General features: G+C 50.3%; 3 protein-coding genes across 6 annotated transcripts in view; 1 reads left to right on the forward strand and 2 right to left on the reverse strand.

Annotated features, from left to right (window-relative positions):
• Positions 1 to 10,909, reverse strand: part of BUD31 (BUD31 homolog) — a 12,309-nt gene extending 1,400 nt beyond the window's left edge. The window contains exons 1-6 of one of the 3 annotated variants that reach the window (XM_081054057.1): positions 8,294 to 8,370; positions 7,463 to 8,011; positions 7,137 to 7,272; positions 6,581 to 6,704; positions 810 to 932; positions 429 to 595 (exon numbers count right to left, since the gene is read on the reverse strand). In XM_081054057.1, coding sequence (XP_080910183.1) covers positions 429 to 595; positions 810 to 932; positions 6,581 to 6,674 — 384 coding nt within the window. In that variant the 5' untranslated portion in view covers positions 6,675 to 6,704; positions 7,137 to 7,272; positions 7,463 to 8,011; positions 8,294 to 8,370. Of the gene's footprint in view, positions 1 to 428; positions 596 to 809; positions 933 to 6,580; positions 6,705 to 7,136; positions 7,273 to 7,462 lie in introns of all 3 variants that reach the window. The other 2 variants (XM_081054058.1, XM_081054056.1) reach the window with 2 other exon arrangements.
• PDAP1 (PDGFA associated protein 1) lies at positions 8,691 to 18,425 on the forward strand. The gene is made up of 6 exons (XM_081054055.1): positions 8,691 to 8,757; positions 11,643 to 11,734; positions 13,015 to 13,122; positions 14,507 to 14,628; positions 16,469 to 16,620; positions 17,695 to 18,425. Exons 1-6 carry the CDS (start codon positions 8,745 to 8,747, stop codon positions 17,751 to 17,753), a joined length of 546 nt encoding a protein of 181 aa, XP_080910181.1. The 5' UTR covers positions 8,691 to 8,744; the 3' UTR covers positions 17,754 to 18,425.
• ARPC1B (actin related protein 2/3 complex subunit 1B) overlaps positions 18,377 to 19,855 on the reverse strand; it is a 14,084-nt gene continuing 12,605 nt past the window's right edge. For both annotated transcript variants that reach the window (XM_081054050.1, XM_081054051.1), the window contains exon 10: positions 18,377 to 19,817. In XM_081054050.1, the coding sequence (XP_080910176.1) occupies positions 19,779 to 19,817 (39 nt within the window). In that variant the 3' untranslated portion in view covers positions 18,377 to 19,778. The remainder of the gene's footprint in view (positions 19,818 to 19,855) is intronic.

The raw sequence follows: 19,855 nt of genomic DNA on the forward strand, positions 1-19,855 counted from the left end.
AATGTTCTGACAGATGAAATGCAGTGTAATTAAAGCATCATAGTGAAGAAAAGGAGGCCTGGAAAAAAGGATGGCTGAAGGGTGAGCACTGCTGACCAGCCACCCTTCCCTGACTTAGTCCTCCCAACCACTGAGGGGGTGGGTGTCGTTACTCCCATTTCCTAAGTGAGGCATGAAGTTCAATAACTTGCCCAAAGGTGGAGTGGCCCCAGACCTGGCAAACATGATTACTGCCAAACTCCCTAGCATGGATTCCTGGATAGAGGGATTTACTCCCAGGGGGAATGGCCAGCAGCACATCCAGAGACCAAACTATATTCCAGCCTCCAAAGAGTGTAAAATCCTTTGGCGTCAACTAGGACAGAAATCCGAACTGAAAGTAACATCAAACTCAATCATTAGACATTGTATAGGGATAGAGACATTACCACTTCCAGCTTGCTTTTGGGGACTCGGCAAATGCAATTTGTCCCAAAATTGGTGTCCCGTGTCTGAATGCACCGCAGGCAGCATAAGTTCTCGTACCCCTGCTTTTTCCATTTTGCAATCAGGTTTTTGTCTGCGTATCCTTCTTTAATACAATATTCATATAGTTCTGTCAAAAGATGGGGAAAGGGCATCAGTCCATGGTGTCAGCTGGCCCATCACTACCTCATTAAAAAAGACTATTTAGCCAACAGTGTCCCCTCCCCACCTTTTTTAGTGGTTAAGAAGAATCATGAAACTTGCTGAGGCTGTTAGATCCATTACTTACCTAAATCTGAAAGCCACTCAGGCTAAAAAGGGCAAGAGTGAATTCAGCCCCTTACCTCTGCTGATGGCTTTCCGCTTGTAGAAGAGGTCAAAGATATAGCGGGTTTTCTGGTGATGGATTCTGAAGATGGGCCACAGAGACTCCACTTTCCTCTTCCCCTCGTGTGGCTCTGTCTCCGCTGGGGAGAAGGAGGCGTTTTGTTTTGGTAGGGAGAGTTAATCTACACATCCTATTTTGTGTTTTTTTTTGTTTTCTTTGTTTTGTTTTTTAAAATAACTAGGAATAAAGAATCAATCTTATATCCACCAGAGTGGCTATAATCAAAATGACAGACTATGACAGGTACTGAGGATGTGGACCAATTGGAATTTTCATACGCTGCTGGTAGGAATGTAAAATGGTGCAGCTGCTGTGAAAACAGTCTGGCGGGGGACCTGGACGTACACATGTACACAAAAGGTTGTACAGGTAACCCCCGTGTAACACGGTTCGAGAATTGGGGAAACCCCTCGTACAATCCGGCATCCTAGAATATGGTTTCATTCTAACATGGTTTGAGAATTAGAGAAATCCCCGAACAACACAGAACATAATAAAAGCTTAGTAGTGATGACGAAGAAAACATTTAATACATATTAATATCTTATACTTTTGGTGAAAATTACTTTAATGAAGATATTTCTCTTAATTATAAAAATATAATAGTATGTTTTCTTAATTTTTGGAACCTAACCCCCCCCCCCTTTTTATACTAGTTCTTTGTTTCGTATAACACGGATTTGTATAACACAGGTTTTTTAGGAATCTACCAACTATGTTCTATGGGGATTACCTGTATATAAGTGTCCACAGCATCATTATTCACAACAGCTAAAAGGAATAACCCCAGTGTCCATCAACTGATGAACAGATAAAATGTAACCTAGCCACACAATGGAATATTATTCAGCCATAAAAAGGAAAGAAGTACTGACACACACCACAACCTGGAACAACCTTGAAAACATTGCACTAAGTGAAAGAAACTAGTCCCGAAAGCCCACCTATTGTATAATTCTCTCTTTACAGACAAAGCAGATTACTGTTGCTTAGAACTGGGAGATACGGGGAAAAGAAGTGGGGAGAATGACCACTAAAGGGTATGGGATTTCATTTGGGGGTGATGAAATGTAAAATTAATTGGGGTGATGGTTGCCCAACTTTGAATATACTGAATACCCCTTAGCTGAATACTTTAAAAGGGCAAATTTTACATATGATTTATATCTTAATAGAGTTGTTTTTAAAAATTAAAGCAAAAACGTAAGCCACACGATTTAAACGTAATTGTTTTAAATTTAAAATCTTTTTAATAAATTAGAAACCAAAGAGTTTAAGAAATCATTCAAAGATAACCTCTGGTAACACCCTGGTCTTCATCTTTCCAGACGTATTTCTACAGCATAATCATTTCTCAAGGTAATTCTGGGCCTATAGATGGACATCTAATTTCATTTCCTAAAGTCCGTTAGGGATAAGAGAGAAAAAAAGGACAAGTCTGAAGGTTCATAGCAGCGGGCTTTCAGGAAATAACTGCTCCATCAGTATATAGAGGGTCAGGCAGCAGCTCACACCCGCCACGAGGCAAGTCTTGCTCTCAGCTGTCACAAATTGGTGTTTGTCTACCACCACCTCTTGGTTTTTAGGGCAGAAGGGAAAGGTGAGGAATGGTAAAAAACCTGTGTCTACCTTTCTCCAACTTTGAGGCCATTTTATTACCTAATATTTATAATTCAGCCCATCAAACAGCATTCTGATCCAAGCAAAAGGCGGGTGTCAAGGATGCTGCAAATGCACATTGCGTATCTGCTGGGGGCGAGGCTGTGCTCTGGGTACCCAAGACACAGCTGCGGGGAGGACAGACAAGGCCTGCAGCTGAGCTCCAGGAGAGGGAAGCTGATTACCACCTGGTGGTAAGTGGTAACGGCACAGGGAAAAAGAAAACACGGAAGGAGATGGCAAGTGGGGAAAGGGGGGACTGCCATTTTATATAGGTGATGATAAAGGCACATAGGAGACATCTGATCGGAGGAGACCTTAAGAAACAAGGGGTACTGGTGGGCTGGGATGTGGACGAAGAAATGGGTGGTGGTGGTCAAAAGGCACACACTTCCAGTTATAAGTCCTGGGGATGTAATGTACAGCATGGTGACTATCGTTAACAATGCCATTTTGTAGATCTGAAAGTTGCTGAGAGTATATCTCAAAGTTCTCATCACAAGAAAAAAAAACTGTAACTGAGATGATGGATGTTTACTAAACTTACTAGAATCATTTTGCAATATACACATATCAAATCATGTTGTACACCTAAAACTAATCCAATGTTCTGTCAATTATATCTCAATTTAAAAAAGAAAAATGAGGGGCAAACATGCTCAAGAGACAGAGCAAACAGCAATGCAAAGGACGCTGAGGTAGGACTGTACCTGTGGATCAAGGAACAACAGAGCTGGGGGAGGTGAATGGGGGGGGAGGTAGGGGATAGAGCTCGAGGGAGCTGGGGTGAGTGTATGTCTGACCTGGGAGGCCACAGGACTTTGGTTTTGCTCTGATGGGGAGGTGAACCACTAAAGGGTCAGTGGTATACGACGTAAAACCCTCACCCGGGAGAAGACTCTAGGGAGAGGAGACACAAAAGGCTATGCGGTAATCCAGATGAGGTGAGGGTAGCCGGACCAGGTGGTGCGGGTAGATGGGATAAAAGGAGTCAGAGTTTAGTTTCATGAATTTTCTAAGATTTCACTGTGCATAATTTCAAATATACACAAAACAGTTTACTGAACTCCCAAGTAGCTATCACCCAGCTTCAACAATAACAGTCAGCCAGTTTTACTTTATCCAGTTCTGCCCACTTTGGGGAGTGAAGAATTGGGAGTATTTTAAAAAAGAATCTCAAACATCAAGCATCACATTTATAAATATATATTATCTCTAACATACTAACAAGGACTTTAAAAAATACCTACGTATAATGTCAATATCCCACCCAACAAAATCAACCATTTCCTGATTAGCATCCCATATTCAGTCTGTGTTCAAATTTCAGATTGCCTCAAAAATACCTGTTGACACCTGATGTGTCTGAATTAAGATCCAAACAATGTCCAGATGTTGTCTTTGATTGACTTGTCTCAAGTCTTATTTATCTGTGACAATTTTCCCTCTGTTCTGCACCCTTTTTAGGAATCTGGATGTCTTGGATGCTTGGATAGGAGGAATAAAAGAAAGAGGGGAGTCAAGGACAGCTCCATAGTTTGTGGCCTAAGAAGGGAAGCGGCTTTGGGGTGTGAATGAGGATTCAGTTCTGGTCATGGTAAGTTTGAGATGTTTTTAGATACCCAAATGGAGCCACCCAATAGGCAGTTGGTAGTTTAATGTGGAGTCAAGGCTGGAGAAGACATCTGGTCACCTGGGTAAAGGACGTCAAGTCATGTGACGGGATGAGACCACTGAGGGAAGGGCGGGGGTGAGCATGGAGCTCCTTACGCTGCCATCCTGGAAGTGGAACCTTCTATGCTTTTCAGTCTTTTCTCAATCTTTGAATCATAGCATCAACTGCATTTATAAAATCCTTTTTGGACATATTTTCACCAGATAATGTGAACATTCATGGTATCATTCCCCGCCCCCCCCAGCTTGATGGTTTCCTCTTTATTGATGTGCTTCCTACCTCCCCCCCCAACTTCAGTCCCTTCCACCTACCCCCCTCCCCCAACCCCCCAAAAAGGCAGTGAAAGGAAAGGATTGTTGCTGTCCTGAGCCCCTTGGACCGTCTTGGCTATCACTTTGTGCAGGTCCACACACAGAGTGGAAGGCAGCTTTCAGTGGGTGATGCGTCCCGCCACTCGGAGGGTATGAAAAGAGGCCAGAGGCTGGAGATACCACAGCATAAACTAGACTTCGGTTTCTGTCTCTTTGCTAATGCCCAAAACTGCCCATTAACTTCAAAACCTGGGTAACCGTCCTTTTAAAGTACTAGTCTTTAAAAGTCTAATGAAATATTTATTATGCAAGTGTTGACTATGCTTGATTTTCAATTAGTTTTAAAAAGTCCTTATAAAAATAAAGGTCTTCACAAGTCCTGGTCACAGTGCAGACAGTCTCCTTGCCAACCCCCACAGAACCCTCTGCCACACGATTCCCGTCTCTGCCCCTCATCCCTACACCAGGCTTTTGGTTTTGGAGACTTACAGGGTGACAGCGCCTATACAAAAACTTGCGTGATGAACTCAGAGACATATGAAGATCTGAGCTAGGAAATACTGGGGAACAAACTAAAAAAGAAAACAAATTTTCCTTCCTAAGATAACAATGCCAACTGCTTCAATAAGTGAGTTGTCCTGTACATGGTCCTCAGATCAGGAAGGAGTAAGGGCCTGCTAATGCCACTGGCTTTGGGACTTTCTGTGCCAAAGGCCACACAAGGGTCCCCCATGGCCTAGGAGTACAGTCACAGATTCCACAGGCCAAACTTGTGCTGGAGGCTACAAACTGGAAGCTGGCAGTTCCAGCCAGCCTAAAGGCAGGCTTTGTTTGGCTCTTCCCACAAAAACTATTTTTTTTTAAGTTTGAATTTTAAATTAGAAGAGTTCACATAAAACAGCTTGATTTTTGGCTTCTCTTGGGGGAAAAAAGGTAGCAAATTTGGTTATGCTGAGCCTGCATTCCAATGGTAAAATGGGCTTCAGGTAAGTAGCAGTTTCTGCCCCTCTCCAGGCTTCCACATCCCCAGAGCTCCATACTGTTCCCAACACTGAAGCCAAGTCTGGTCCCAGCTGCCATCCACTGTTTTCTTTGTAGTGGTAGTAAGAGCAAAAGGGGAAAGCAAAGAAATGCTAACGGGCTATCTGGTTAAATAAAAATGGGAGAGAAAAAGACTTGTTTTGGAGGTAAAGAGTATCATATATATCTAAATACTCAAAAGTCATCCCTTAAAAGAGGAAGTAGATTTACTTTCAAGGATTTATAAAATCTGATTTATTACAGCATTCTCCAGTTTCTTTATGTCGAATAAAGATCTGTGTTGGGAAGAAATCTCTCAGCTCAAAATGGTCTTGATTACTGTAAGTTCTAGGTATTTAATAGAGGTTTTGAAAAAAGGAGGCAAAGTAATTTAACACTGATTTAGTTAGTACTTATTGCTTGAGGTATGACTTCATAACAAGGGTTAATTACCTAAAAGCTTTAAAAAAATGATTACTTTAAAAAGTAATTTAGTTAGTGGTAACACTGTGATCAAATAAGGCAAACAGAAGCTTGGGTATTTAGATAAGATTTCCAAAAACCACACTACACTGAATTCACGAAGTACAGGATCACACAACATTTATAGGGAAATGAAGAAGGCACATTCTGGAAAACTGGTAGATGATGCAAAAACAAAGATGATGAAAACAGTGTCAGAGACTCAAGAAAAATCTGAATGTTTCAGAAAAAAGTGAAGAAACAGGATTTTCCCAAGTAAATATATTCAGTATGATTTTAAAATACACATCCAGCCAAAGCAGTAAATAATTACAGGAAGACTATTTGCTTTATATTCCCTAAAGCTTTTATATTCAAATTGGCCCAAAAATATTTTTGAGGACCTTTTCATTACTGTTATCTTACTTTCCAACACTTACTGCATTTCCACAGTTAATAAGTAAACAAAACATGTCAGTGTCAGGAGGTCACAGTGTTGCCCTCTTTGCATTTGTACTTGCATTTATGTCTGTCCCCTGGAGGCATCTAAGCCTGTGACCCTTGGATGCAGCCCACCAAATCAGGAACTCCTCCACTCACCTTCTCTCATCTTTTGATCTAATTCATCCAGTGTTGGCTCAATCAACTCCCAGCCATCGGGGGGAGCTTTCCGGCTTCTTTTGACTTTAGGCATTTCCCCCCACACAAGATACTTGGCGAAGATCTGGAGGGGAAAATTAAATGAATTGGTTTCTGAACCTCAGATACCCAAAGGAGCTCTTCACCAGCCACCATTCTGGTTCATCTTCACTTCCCTGTTATCTCATCTGTAAAATGGGGATAACAGAACCTACACTATAGGGTCATTGTAAAGATTCAATGATAATTGTGTATAACATGCATGGCATTTAATGTGTGCTTAATCGATTTTTGTTATTATCATTAACGGGTATCAACTATGAGCCTGCCCTGTTACTGGATATTGGGAACATAGAACAATGAATAAGACACAACCTCTGTCCTCGATAAGGTGACATTCTAGCAAAGAGATAGAAAATAAAAAGACAATTACAATACAGTATGGAAAGAATTATGATTAGGGGAGCTGAGAGAATGAGTGTTTAAAAGGCAAAAAGACAGTATAAAACCAAAGTACCTTAGGGTCTGCTTCCCAAGAGTGTAACAGAAAAATCTCTGGTCTCTTCAGTTAGAGGCTTAGGTTCTCGTCCAGCTCGTTACACTGTGGCTTTTGGGGGAGAGGGTCACATTCCCTCGCTGGTCCTCAGTCTCACCTGTAAAATCAGGGCCGTGGAATACCAGTAGCCAGATTGCCAAGTTCTCTTTAAACCCAACAAACACACTACACAGAGACAAGTCACGTGAAGCCCGTACAGTAGTCCAACTCAAATGTAAACAGCAAAGCGCCTTTTTCAAGCCTCCTCCCATTGCCCGCTGGCACAGAGAACTCAGGTTATCTCTTACCTGTAAGCACAGCTGACTCCTCGCCCCCAGATTCGTTCAGTCCCTCCCTGCTGTAGGGTGTCTGAGGGTTTACAAAGTCCTCCGCACCCCAAAACCTCCTTCCACGAATTCTCCTTAACAACCTTACAGACGAGGAATCAAACTTCCAGAGCTCAAGTCAGGGTCACCCAGCTGGGAACTAGCGGAGCCTGACTCTGACTGGGGGGTCCTGACTTCCAAATCAGTGGTCTTCGTGCTCGGCTCCCCTCCGCTGAAGCCAGAGACGCATGGAATCTGGTCCCTGGCCCAGCGCGCACGGGCTGGGGGACAAAGACCCGGGAATGACCCCTCTGCGACCACCCAGGGGCACGTGAGGGCCCTGGCCCGGTCTGGGAGTCAGAGGAGCGTCCCAAGGGAGGTCACAGGTGTGAGGCAAACTACATCAAGGTGTCTGGCGGTGTAAGAGGGGCAGGTGCGCTCGGGAGAAGCGACGAGTGAAAAGGCGTCAGAAGAAAGGAATAAAGATGTTGCAGCCAGAATTGCAGGAGAGCCTCATCCGGAGGACGGCATCTGAACCGGGCGTACAAGAGCAAGCAGTTTTTAGACAAAAAACGCTCCCGGCACAGAAAACAGCCTGGGGGCGGGGCTGGGAACAAGAGCACCCCCTAATCCCCTTCTCAGCACAACGCGCAGGCGCCGCCTCCTCTCGGAAACTCACTCTGACCTCCGGGTCCGGAGGCCCGAACCCGTCCCAGCCCAGGCGTTCACATCACCCTCTGGGCCAGTGCAGACCTTCGATCCCTGGCCCCAGCCATTACCCAGGTACCGGAGAACGGAGAAAAAAACACCTACCGGAACCTCTGTCGCTGTCGGTGCCCGTTTCCTTACTCTTCCGCTTCCCAGGTGATCGCTTCAGGATGAGGTCCTCGGGAGCCCCGCCCTCCCTTGCGTGGAGCGCGCGTAAGCTTAGGTGTCCGATGCTCTGCCTGTATAGAATTCCAGCGTCGCGGTTGCTTTTTGTCCTCACTTCCCGGGAGGGGTGGCCGGCAGACTCACGTGTCTCCCGGGGTGGGGCAGACTGAGGGTGCTGTTGCCCGGCGGCGCACGTGAGAGCCTGGACTCAGGCAGCGCGCGGGACAGTCCGGCTTCGTGCGCCGGCTTCCCTGAGGTCCCCGGTTCTTGCGACGACGGCGGCGGCGGCGCCGCGCTGAGGCTACTGGGCTGGGCGGAAGAAGTCGAGCCCGAGGTATTTCCGGTTCCGGTGTCAGTTCGAGGCGCCGCCGCCGCAGCTGCCGGAGCCGCGATGCCTAAAGGAGGTGAGGGCCGGGCGCGTGGCCCTCGGGCCTCGAGGGGCCGCTCGAGTCCGGTTCCCGCTGTCCACTCAACCCGCGGGAGCCTCGGAGAGAGGCGCAAAGGGGGGACGTCCGCGCCGGCTGAGGACCAGGCCTGGGCCTCGACGCCCGATTGTCCAGATGGGGAAACTGAGGACCACAGTGGCCTCGAGCCGCTCCCTCGGATCGGACACAGAAGGCCCGTTGTAGGGAGCGCGTCTCCTGGCCTGGAGGGTCTGACGCTTCTTTCCTTCTCGGGTCGCCGGCGACTGAGTCGCTTTGTCCCGCGCCTTGTGCAGGGCCTGCCCGGCTCGCGTGTAAAATGTCGTGAGACGTAGCTTCGTGCTCTGAGCCTGGCCGACCTGGCCGGGACTGCCCCATTGAGCAGCGGCTCCGTGTGAGCCGTGCAGCCCGTCGCTGTGTCTCGGTTCTCACTGGGAAACGGGGGTGACGCTTGTCCCTCCCTCGCGGTCCTGCCGACAGCCTTACACTGGGCGGAGGGCCCAGTACAGTGCCGGGCGGTCCTTAGTGCCCGCTAAGGAGTAACTGCTGTTGCCTGTAAGGCTTTGTCAGTTCCTTGGCCGAGAAGGTGAGGGATCCATAGCTTCCCAGTGCGGGGTCCCTCGTCCTCCACCTCTTTCCCTAAGCGTCCGTGGTTCTCACTTTGAAGCCCAACACGTGACTTTGAAGACGTTGTTTGCCTTCCAGCCTGCTGGCCTCATCTGGGACACCTGGCCGCGCACCCTCAGCCGGGAGAGGTGGGGGTGGGGGCCCTAAAACGAGGCGCGCCTGACGGGCCCGCCCAGCCCCCGGCACAGAACGGGTGTCGGTTCTGTTCATACTGGTAGCTCGCGTGTCGTGGTGGTTGAGAGGCATCAGCCCCCAGGAAAGTCTGCTTGGAGCCTTTTCAAACCTAAATGACTTCCTGACTCTGCTTCCAGAGATACTGGGCTTCACAGAGCAGAATTCATTTATACTTTGCCGTCTACTAATTCATCCTGTGCTAGGAAGGGCCATGTCACCTCTGTTCCTAAGTCCCCTGTTTGGCAAAAGGAGCCCTTCCAACTCCAGAATGCTGGCTCGAGGCGTCCGACTTCGTAGGTACTCTGAGCCCCGGTTGGATGTTACAATTAGAAAGTCCTAAGTATCAGTTCTTGGTTAAACGATTTGGCCTTTTGGCTTGTGAAAAGCTTTATGTGTAGACAAGTTTTACATTTCTTGCTTGCGTTAATTTGCTTCAAAAGCCAAGCAAAACACGGATATGTTAAAGCGTCAAATGCCCCATGAACAAAGGACCAACTCTTGCTTGCGTTATGTAACTGGGCAGCGTTTTTGAAGACACGAAGAGCTGATGAGGTCAGCGTCTCATAGCCAAGTGTGCAGGGTGGGAGCCGGTAGTAGCCAATTTTGAGTTGTTACTATTGCGTGGACTTTTAAGAGTGCAAGAAAGGGTGTTGGTTATAATGGTAAGCCTGATCTCTCATAATAGGATTTTCACGAGCATAGACTGAGACACTCCTGGGAACCAAGGTAGTCATTAAAAATGGGTGGTGTTCTTTGTAGCAGCCCAATTATGGCTGCTGTTCCAGCTGCTGTCTAGGAACTCGGGGGAGGCCAGTGTCTCTTAGTGTCTCTGGAGTCCAGACTAGCTCCGGCTCACACTAGCTGTGTCTCACACAGATTCTCTGCCCTCAGTGAGAGACTCACTTGAAATCAGGTGGCCCACAGCTTTCAGGAAAGGTTGGGGATGGGTCGAGGCCACAGCCACCCAGTTTCCTCTAGGACAAGCGGAGGGGATGCCACCCTGCTATAAAGCTGGCTGATGGCTTCAGCAGGGGTCTGTGTAGTGTCCTGGCTCAACAGGGTCAGACTGTAAAACTGATACACTTCGATGAACTTGAAATTGCTAGTCATATTTGTAACTCTTAGATGGTAGCTAGGTTTATTTTCAATCTTCACTTTGTTTGCCAGCTATGTTTCTTACTCCAAGCAAAATAAAGTTTTCTCCTATCTATAGGTATTAAATTTTTTCTTTCTACCGTACCATTTAGGTGACCATGAAGCATTTTACATTCGCTCACATTTGTGGTAAATCACTGATGTGGCCAGTGGCTTTCCCCCTACACCAAATACTGTCATTAGAGAGAAAAGGAGGAATCATAACAAACCTTTTTGTGGTGCTCATCCCTGTGCCACACACTGTCCCAACAGTTTTACACGTGTTAACAAATCCATCTTCGTGACAACCCTGTGAAGTAGGGACATACATGAAGAAGCTGAGACTGAGAGGTTAAGTACCTGCTCAGAGTCGCAGAGCTAGTAAGTGGTAGAGCTAAGGTCTGAACCCCAGAGTTGGACTCCAGCATTTGTGCTCTTCACTCTCCTTTGATCTTAAGTCTCCTTGGCTATAAAATGGGACCAGCTGTAATTCTTACACCGTAGGTGTGTTCTGAGGATCAAAAGAGCCCATGGCTGTGACAGAACATTGCAAGTAAAAAGAACGGTAGCGACAGCAGAGGTGTAAGTGTTACACGTTCTCATGATTGCGCCTGAGTCTGCTGTGTTTGGATTCTAAGGGACCAGGGGATTTTGCCGGTCACTGTGTGTGGTATGCCCGCCTCCATATCCTCCCCTCAGGTCCTGTTTGGGGGAACCTGCATCCAGTACACAGTTCAGGGCCCCATCTAGTGGTCATGTGCTGCCTCTTTTGTGCTTTGAACACGAGGAGGGCAGTATGGGTTTGGTGCTTGGTGAGGGATAGGTGAGGTCTGCAGCCTCCAATGAGAACGCCGCAAGCATGACAGCCCTCGGGCTGGGTAGTCAAGGAACTGCTTCCCTTCCGCCCTCCTCACCTTCACCTCCTCATGCAGGGAGAAAGGGAGGCCACAAAGGCCGGGCCCGGCAGTACACGAGCCCCGAGGAGATCGACGCGCAGCTCCAGGCTGAAAAGCAGAAGGCCAGGGTGAGTACATGCCTGTCCATGCCCCTCCGGTGTCCCAGGGTGGTGCCCTGCCTCTTTGGTACCCAGAGAGGCCAGGCAAGGACCACCGATTCTCAGGGAAAGGCCTACACCTGAGGTTTGGGGGGGGCAGCAAGGAGCAGGTGGGAGTCTCAGAACAACTGAGGGCAGTCAAGAGGGGAGCCATCGTCTGGATCAATTAGAGCTTTGTTCACTCAGCAACGATTGCCGTAGTGGGTATCTGTTCTTGGTCCCGTGTTCCTGCCTTCCAGGGGTTCTCCCTCTGCCAGGCTCTGCCCATCCCCAGGGTGAGCTCGCAGCACCACCGCTTGTCGGCTCCAGCCCTGAGGATTGCTTGCCAAACCCAGCGTAACCTCATGGCCTGCCTTCCACACCCCCAGCAGGCACAGTCATTCATTCCCCCAGACCTGGCTTAACTTCACCTCTTCTCTGACTCCAGTCCAAGCATAGTAGTTCCCTCCACTCCGTTTCTGCAGCGCTTTTTCCAGCCCACTGTCAGGAACAAAAGATGTTTCTGTCACTGGTGGGTCAAAATTAGATCCTCACCTGCGTAAGGGCCAGAGGGGGACACAGTCAGGCCAGAGGAGCGGCACAGTTGTATAGTACCTTGGAGCCCCGAGAAGGGAGGGTGGAGGAGGGCCTGCCTAGTGGAGGGGCTGGCAGTTGAGCAGGACCTCGGAGAATGTGTAGACAAGTGCTAAGCGGGGAAGGATGTACAGTTTTTGTAAAGGATCTCTTTGGTGGGGAGGTAAGAAAGGTGGAGGGAAGGGGCATGCTGGGGTGTTGTCGTGGGAAGCCAGTGTAGCAGGACATCTGCATGGGCAGGTTAGAGTGGCTGGCCTGCCACTGACCCTGGCGTGGAAAGCAGGGGAGGACTCGCCTGGGAATGCGAGCACAGTTTGGCAGCTGGGGGAGCAGGAGGGCAGCTGAGCAGGACTGTGGTTTCCAGCCCCATGGCTGAGTCCGATCCTGGGAGCTGAGGTACCTGGGCTGAGAAGGGGAATGGCATTTATGGCTGTGTGACGGGCTTGCTGGATTGTGGGGATGGCTGCCAGGCTGCAGAGTCAAGTGGATAGGCTGCCTCTGACAGGGCCCCCACTGGGGGCCGGGTCTCAGAGTGGGACCCTTGTCATCCTTGGTCCCAGCCTTCTGTGGGCTGAATTTCTCAAGGTCCACTGTGTGGGGGACGTGGGGGCCGGGGTCACAGTGTTGGGGGTTTGTTTTGCGTTTTTGATTCTGCAGGTTGTCCATTTCTGAAACAGGAAGAAGAGGAACAAGAAGAAGGTGGAGATGGGGCTGCAGGGGACCCCAAAAAGGAGAAGAAATCACTAGACTCAGATGAAAGTGAGGATGAAGATGATGATTACCAGGTACTGGGTTTGCTGGGGCCTGGGACGCAGGCTCGCTCTCAGCATTCATCGCGTGCGTATGGATCATCAGTCTCAGTGGTGGGGGCGGACAGTCCCAGCTTGTAGGAGTTTACATTCCAATAGGGAGATGGTTACGCGTTGTGTAACGACGTTTCGGTTAGCGGTGGACCACATGGATGCCGGTGGTCCGTAAGATTATAACGGAGCTGAAAAATTCCTGTCACCTAGTGACACCAGCTATATCATGTGGTGCAACACAGTACTCTGCAGTGTTTGCGGTGATGCTGGTGTAGACACACCTGCACTGCCAGCCCTGTGAGGGCGCAGCACATCCCGTCACGGGAGTGGGCCGCGCCGTCTAGCTTTGTAAGTGCACTCTGATGTTCGCGCAACACACGGGCCTAATGATGCATGTCTTAGAACATCTCCCCATCGCTGAGGGGCCTGTGATTGGACAGACAATAAGGAAGTAAATGAACAGTATAATTTCAGGTAGTGAGGAGTATTACAGATAAAACAGACTGTGATTGAAGGTACTTAGAGTAGTGTGTGGTGAGGAGGTGGCCCGGCAGCCAGATTCACCAGTGCAAACGCCCTGGAGCATGTTCAGGGAGCAGGAGGGGTTGGGCTGTGACTTGGCAAGTAAGGGGTGGAGAGCTTAGGGATGAGGGAGGAAAGGCTGTAAAGCGCAGTGCATGTGTGTTGAAGGGGTTTGGATTTCACTGAAGAGGGCAGTTGGTGGAGGTCTTGAGTTGGAGGGAGAGATGACAAGACTTGCTTTAAAAGATTGTTTTGGGGGAAGGTCCAAGATGGCAGAATAGAGAAACGCTATGCCTGCTGCCTCCCAGAAGCACATTAAAATTACAGCTAAATTATAGAACAGTCAACCTTGAGAATCATCTGAAGACTAGCTGAGCAGGACCCCTATAAGTTAGGATATAAAGAAGAGGCCACATACGTAGAGACTGAAAAAAAGAGAGAAATTAATAGTACAACTAATAAAAGTTGAAAAAAAAGATTGTTTTGGCTTCTCTGCAAAGAGTGAATTGTAGGGTGTGGAGGGTGGAAGCAGGGATATGGTGGCTAGTACTCAGATAAGAAATTGTGGCTTATATTGGGGTGGTGGCAGTGGCAGTGCAGAACAGTGGGTAGATTTATTGGGGTTTGCTGAGGGTTGGGAGGGGGCCGAGGGAAAGAGGAATAAGGCCATGCTGAGGACTGTGGGGAGGAGCCGGGTGGGTGAGGGGTGAAGCTCGAGTTCTGTGTTAGACACGTTATGTTGGTGGTGTCCTGTATCCAGATGGGCTGTTGGGAGATGGTGGGAGTGCCGTTAGGGGCTCTGCAGGTCCGAAACTCCAATGGCCAGCTTCTCGTTCTATCTTAGCAAAAGCGCAAAGGTGTGGAAGGGCTTATCGACATCGAGAACCCCAACCGGGTGGCACAGACAACCAAAAAGGTCACACAGCTGGACCTGGACGGGCCCAAGGAGCTCTCAAGGAGAGAACGGTAACTTTCTGCTCTGAGCCTGGTGACCTGGGCACATGGGGTGGGGGCTGACCTGCATGGGGCTGAGGCACCCACCTCCTCGGAGGCCGTCGCTTCTCGGGCTCAGGTCCCCAGTGACTGTGCGGGGGCTCCAGCTATGGTGTTGATTTCTGTTTCTTCTCATTCCCCAAAACCCATTAGAGGAGCTTCTCCAAAAAACAAAACAAAAGAAGTTTTTATTCACCAATAGAAACGTAACAGGGAAAATACACAGAATCGATTCAGACCTGAGTGTTGCACTTGGTCCGCTGCACTCCCTTCCTTTAGAGCCCCCCCTCCAGGGCCACCTCCTTACCCAGCCTGATCTGCCCATTCTGACCCGCGTCCACCTGTAATGTCATGGCCGTGGAGCTTGGGAGGGGACTTGGGGACCGTGGTACCCAGAAGGCAGCACAGTGCAGGGAGGGCGCCTGGCTTCCCAGCCCTCCCCGAGCCCCAGGTGAAAATGTTGCTGCAGGTAATAGCTTCCTCGGAGGTTGTGCGAGGACCACAATCGAGGACCAAAGTGCCCTTCATGTGGCCTGTTTTCCACAAGTAGTGCCCTGACCTGGCCACCAGGTGACATCAAGGGCCTTACAAGAGGATGTGGGTGCTAGGATTTCCCACCTTCCTGTGTTGGCCCCGTGATGACAACCCCATTGGAAAGGCCCATGAATGGAGGCTGCAGAGGACTCGTCCCCTCCAGTGGCTTCCTTCTCACTGTGAAAAGTGCATCCTGTTGCGACTCCCGCCTTTTGGGGTTGAGGAGTGAAAGGCATAAAGGCCTTTGCTTATTCTAGATGCCTCCATGCCCCCTCCCGCCTCCCAGGGTAGGATCTGCTGGGCTGGCAGGTATTCCCATCTCATCTCTAGCACGTGTCTTGTCCAGAGTCTTCTGGGCAAGACACCTGCTCATCTGACTTGCTTGCTGGGTTTCCCCACCACCCCCCCCAGGCCAGGCTCCATGCCTCCTCATTATTCCTCAGCCCTGTGTGCTGAGGCCACTGAGATGCCAAGGCCCTCCCCCAGTCTCCTGCCATGCAGGGCTTCCGTTCCCTCCAAAACCTGGCTCTTCCAAGAACATGGTATAAATAGGACCCCCCAGTTCAGAATCTCAGGCTTGGGAAGGTGATCCTCAACGGGAAACAAATGGCCCTCACCTCGCTCTCTACTTAGCACGTTGGTGGCTGTCACCTTTGTCCCATGGGAGTCCAGCTCTTATTCCCACACCCCCATCCATGGGGGCTCCCCACTTGGGAGCAGCCTGACTGAGCGTGTGCTATCGTGTCGATCTGAGACTGGGTCTGCTCCCATCCAAGGCCACTTGGTCCTCTCCTTTCTCCACTCCTTACAGAGTGTGCTTTGTAGCGCCTTCCTCCTCGTGGTCGTCTTCTCTGGACACACAGTTCACTTGGTTTTGGTCCCTCTTTCTCATGTGGACACCAGCCCTTAGCCACACCCTGCACCCCCACCCCCACCGCCCCAGCCAGGTATGGTCCACTCTGCTAAGGCTTTCCGGAGGTCACAGGTGCTGAGCTCACCCCCATCCTGTGTTTTCCACCTGAGGAAGCTGAGTGGACCACTTGAACTTTCCCCAGCCCCTTGAGCCTGTCGTGCAGAGGTCCAGGCCTGTCCTCTGCGTGCTTGTTGGGTGACTGTCCATCAGGGAAGGGGCACAGAGCCAGGGCCCCTCCCTCAGCCAGGGTGCCCTCTTCCGCTGGGGCCCCAGCCTGAATACTTGGCCTTAATTCTGGCTCCCACATCCAGCTCAGCTGATAACGGTGGGGAAGATGTCCCTTGTGACACCATTTTATCCAAACAGAGAAGAAATCGAGAAGCAGAAAGCAAAAGAGCGTTACATGAAAATGCATTTAGCTGGGAAGACAGAGCAAGCCAAGGCCGACCTTGCCCGGCTGGCGATCATCCGGAAACAGCGGGAGGAGGCTGCCAGGAAGAAAGAGGAAGAGAGGAAAGGCAAGTGCTGAGCCTCTGGAGCACTTGATTCTGGGCACCGACCCTACACTTCACAGGCCTTGTGAAATGGGAAGCGGAGATTGGAGGCCCCGAGTGTGTGTGTGTCGGGGGCACTGGCAGGTGCAGGTGGCCCTTCCTGTGCCCCCCCCCCCAGGTGTTGTGAGGCCCTAGCGGCAGCACGGAGTCAGTGTGGGTTTCAGCCCTGGCAGCCCAGGTCAGGGAGGCCTCAGGGGTGTTCAAGGGCGACCTTCGCGTCTGGCAGGTCCCACCAGGGTCTTGGGTGCCTTGTGTGGCTGAGAAAGCTGCCTGGGGTCACCAGTGTGTCTTAGCGGCTTGGGAAGGGGGGGCAAGGCGCAGACTTAGATGAGGGTGGCCCACGTGCCTCTTCCCCCGTGTCTCCAGTGGGACCAAAGGTGTCAGATTCCTCTATGCCAGGTTGGCTGTGGGGAGTTGGTCTGCTTTATAGGAGTGTTCTGATTCATGTCCTGTGTCCTGGTCTCATGCACGATCCCGTGTGGGACAAGAGCCCTTAGGGATCATGCTATCCTGCCTCCTCACCAAATAGCAAGGAAACTGAGGCCTAGAAATGGGAAACCAGTTGCCTAGGGGCATTTTCACCACTGGAGATACCTGGTTAGCCCACCTCCTTGCTGCAGCTCCTGCTTCACAGACCCCAAGCAGGAAAGGACTTCCTGTGTGACTGTTTGAACATTGTTGCTGATTGTAGACTTCAGAACCCACGGGAAGTGGTTGGAATTAAGGGGTTTTTCCTGGGTGGGGGGCGGGTGAGAAGAGTTTCTGTTTACCCCATGGAGTGTGTGTTGGTGGCCTTTATGGAGCGGGCCCCAGACTCGGCAAGAATGTTGGATACCTGGGTCCAGTGGCTTCAGCAGGAACCTCCCTTGGGAAGGCCTGAGGTGGGTCCTTCTCCTTGGGGCTTTCTCTTCATCTGCCCGCTGAGCCAGTTGCACACGTTTTCTGAGGCCTTTCAGACCTACAGGTCTATGGTTCTGGGGACGCGGTTGTGTGTGTGGAGGGGTTCTAACTACCTTTTCATTCCCTTTCTACCCTCAGCAAAAGATGACGCGACTTTGTCAGGAAGACGAATGCAGTCGCTCTCCCTGAATAAGTAGCGTGGCTGGAGGGAGGAGATACCAGGGGACTGGGCCATGCGGCCAGCACTGCTGCCATGGCTTGCCCACCCTGTGCCCTGGCACCACTGCAGCAGCCCCTCAAGACAAGGAGCCCCCCACAGCCTGGGGCCTCCTCTTCATCTTGGCACAGAAATTGTTGGGGGTTGGTGGGAGGGGGGCTAGGGGGAGGGGGCAGCTGCTATCTTTGTGACAGAAAGATGCAGGACAGCATTTCATATGTAACCATTTGAATGTTTTTGCTGTTTTTAGAATTCAGAACCCTTGTTGGGGGTGCCTGGGAGGTGGGGTAAGAGGAGCTTCTGTTTGTCCAGTAGATTGCACGGTGGGGGGCGGTTGTGCTGGGGGCAGCTGCTGGCGAGTTTGCAACAACCAGCCCGCCTGTTGCCTGGGTGCTTACTCACAGAGGCTGTCATCTGGGAGCCCCTGCCCCCGGGTCCCTGAAGGGTCATGGCTCATCCCTGGCCAGTCCCCTCCGACTGAGGCCTCCCCTCTGCCCTTCCCTGCCCCATTCCCACCCTTCTGGCCAGGGCCTGTTCTTAACCCTTCTCATCAATCATTTCAAGAAACCTGTTTACTGTTCAGCACCCAGGCAAAACACGCTCCACAATTCCAACTTGTATATTTGGCAGATTAAACTTGACATTATCGTAATCCTTGTTCTGTGATCCATCTTGGGTCCCTGTGCCCTGGCTGTTTCCACCAAGCAGGGCGTGGTGTCCCTGAAAGCAGGCCTACCCCACAAGGTTCAGGGGCACTGAGCAGGGTTTGGGGATGATCCCAGGCATCCAAATACGAGAGCCGGCCCCCTCCACTCCCCTTTAACCAAGTAGCGATTTTAGGCTGGAGTTGCCAGTGACCCTCCCACATCCACAGCAAGCTGGCAGCAGCACCAGGCCTCCCTGTCCTGCCCTCAGGTGCCCTCTGGTGTTAACAGCTTCCGGATTTCAGTGCTGGAAGGAAGTATCCCCAAAACGGATACCCAGCATGACTGCCATGCATTACCTGGTTTAGACTGTCCCACCCAGTGTAGTGGGGCTGGCAGCTGGGACGCTGGGGCTCAGCACAACCTCAAGGACATCCTGCAGGCTTGGCCACGGCCCCTCCTGCCCCTGCTCCCCACTTTGGGGCTCTGCCTTGGGAACAGCATCCTGTGCACGGTCCTGAGAGGTCAGTGACTGGGTGACACGTAGGGGCTGGGACCTGAGGTCAGGCAGATTGAGTGGCAGAGATGGACTCAAGCCCCTGACTCCAGTGACCGCTCCCACACCTGGGCTTGACTGTGCTGAAGGTCAGCAGCTCTGGGCACCCCAGAGAGGGCTACCACAGCTGCCAGCTTCTAGCGCACCCGGGCCTGCAGAAAACCCCTCATTACCTAGATTAAAAGAAAACCCGTAAGTAGATCACTAAAAAGTATATGATTAAACAAAAATAACCCTCTGAGTAAAAGAAATGGGGGGAAATTGTCTTAAAAAATGAGCATTTATCAGAAACGAACTGCAAACATCAAATAGAGAAATACTAACTTTCCGTTAATGCCCAGAACCAGCCTGGGAATCTAACTACCAAATGAATGACAGGAAGGCGCCTGGTCCTGGCAGCCCTTAAGCAGGACTGCAGTGGGGAAGGAACCACGTGGGGGAAGCCCTTGGATGGACGGATCATTTGGCTGGCAAAGCAAAATAAGCTACCTATGCCCGTACAAAACCTAACCTCTTCTTCCAAACAGGTGAGCATGTCTACAATTGTGTTTTTATTCCAAATTTCAAAGCAGTTCATGACCAGCAGAGTGCTTGGGGAATTTTTTTTTTAAATAAATGAAAGTATTTAAGAAAAAGGCATGTGTTCCTTCAAATAGGTTAAGAAAAGCTTCCTACCCCCTACCCCTTTTTCCCAACTGTGGGGACCCAAATGGGTACCCTAGAAACATTCAGCAAAGCGAGCCTTAGCCTCCTTGACCCCTTCCTTCCCCAGCAGCTGGGATGAGGCCACCGTTCTCCTCACAGGTCATTTGATCTTGAGGTCCTTCAAGGCTGACTCCAAGCTCTGGAAGATGAGCAGAACAGGCTGGTTCTCAGGGGTCC

This window comes from Rhinolophus hipposideros, assembly GCF_964194185.1.
Source record: "Rhinolophus hipposideros genome assembly, chromosome: 7".
In the NCBI taxonomy this organism is placed as follows: domain Eukaryota; kingdom Metazoa; phylum Chordata; class Mammalia; order Chiroptera; family Rhinolophidae; genus Rhinolophus; species Rhinolophus hipposideros.

Bases quoted from the DNA above. Each gene is read 5' to 3' on its own strand.
- PDAP1 (XM_081054055.1), top strand. The intron at 11,735-13,014 runs GTGAGTACATGC...TTTCTGAAACAG, and splicing joins CTGAAAAGCAGAAGGCCAGG to GAAGAAGAGGAACAAGAAGA. The intron at 16,621-17,694 runs GCAAGTGCTGAG...TTCTACCCTCAG, and splicing joins GAAAGAGGAAGAGAGGAAAG to CAAAAGATGACGCGACTTTG.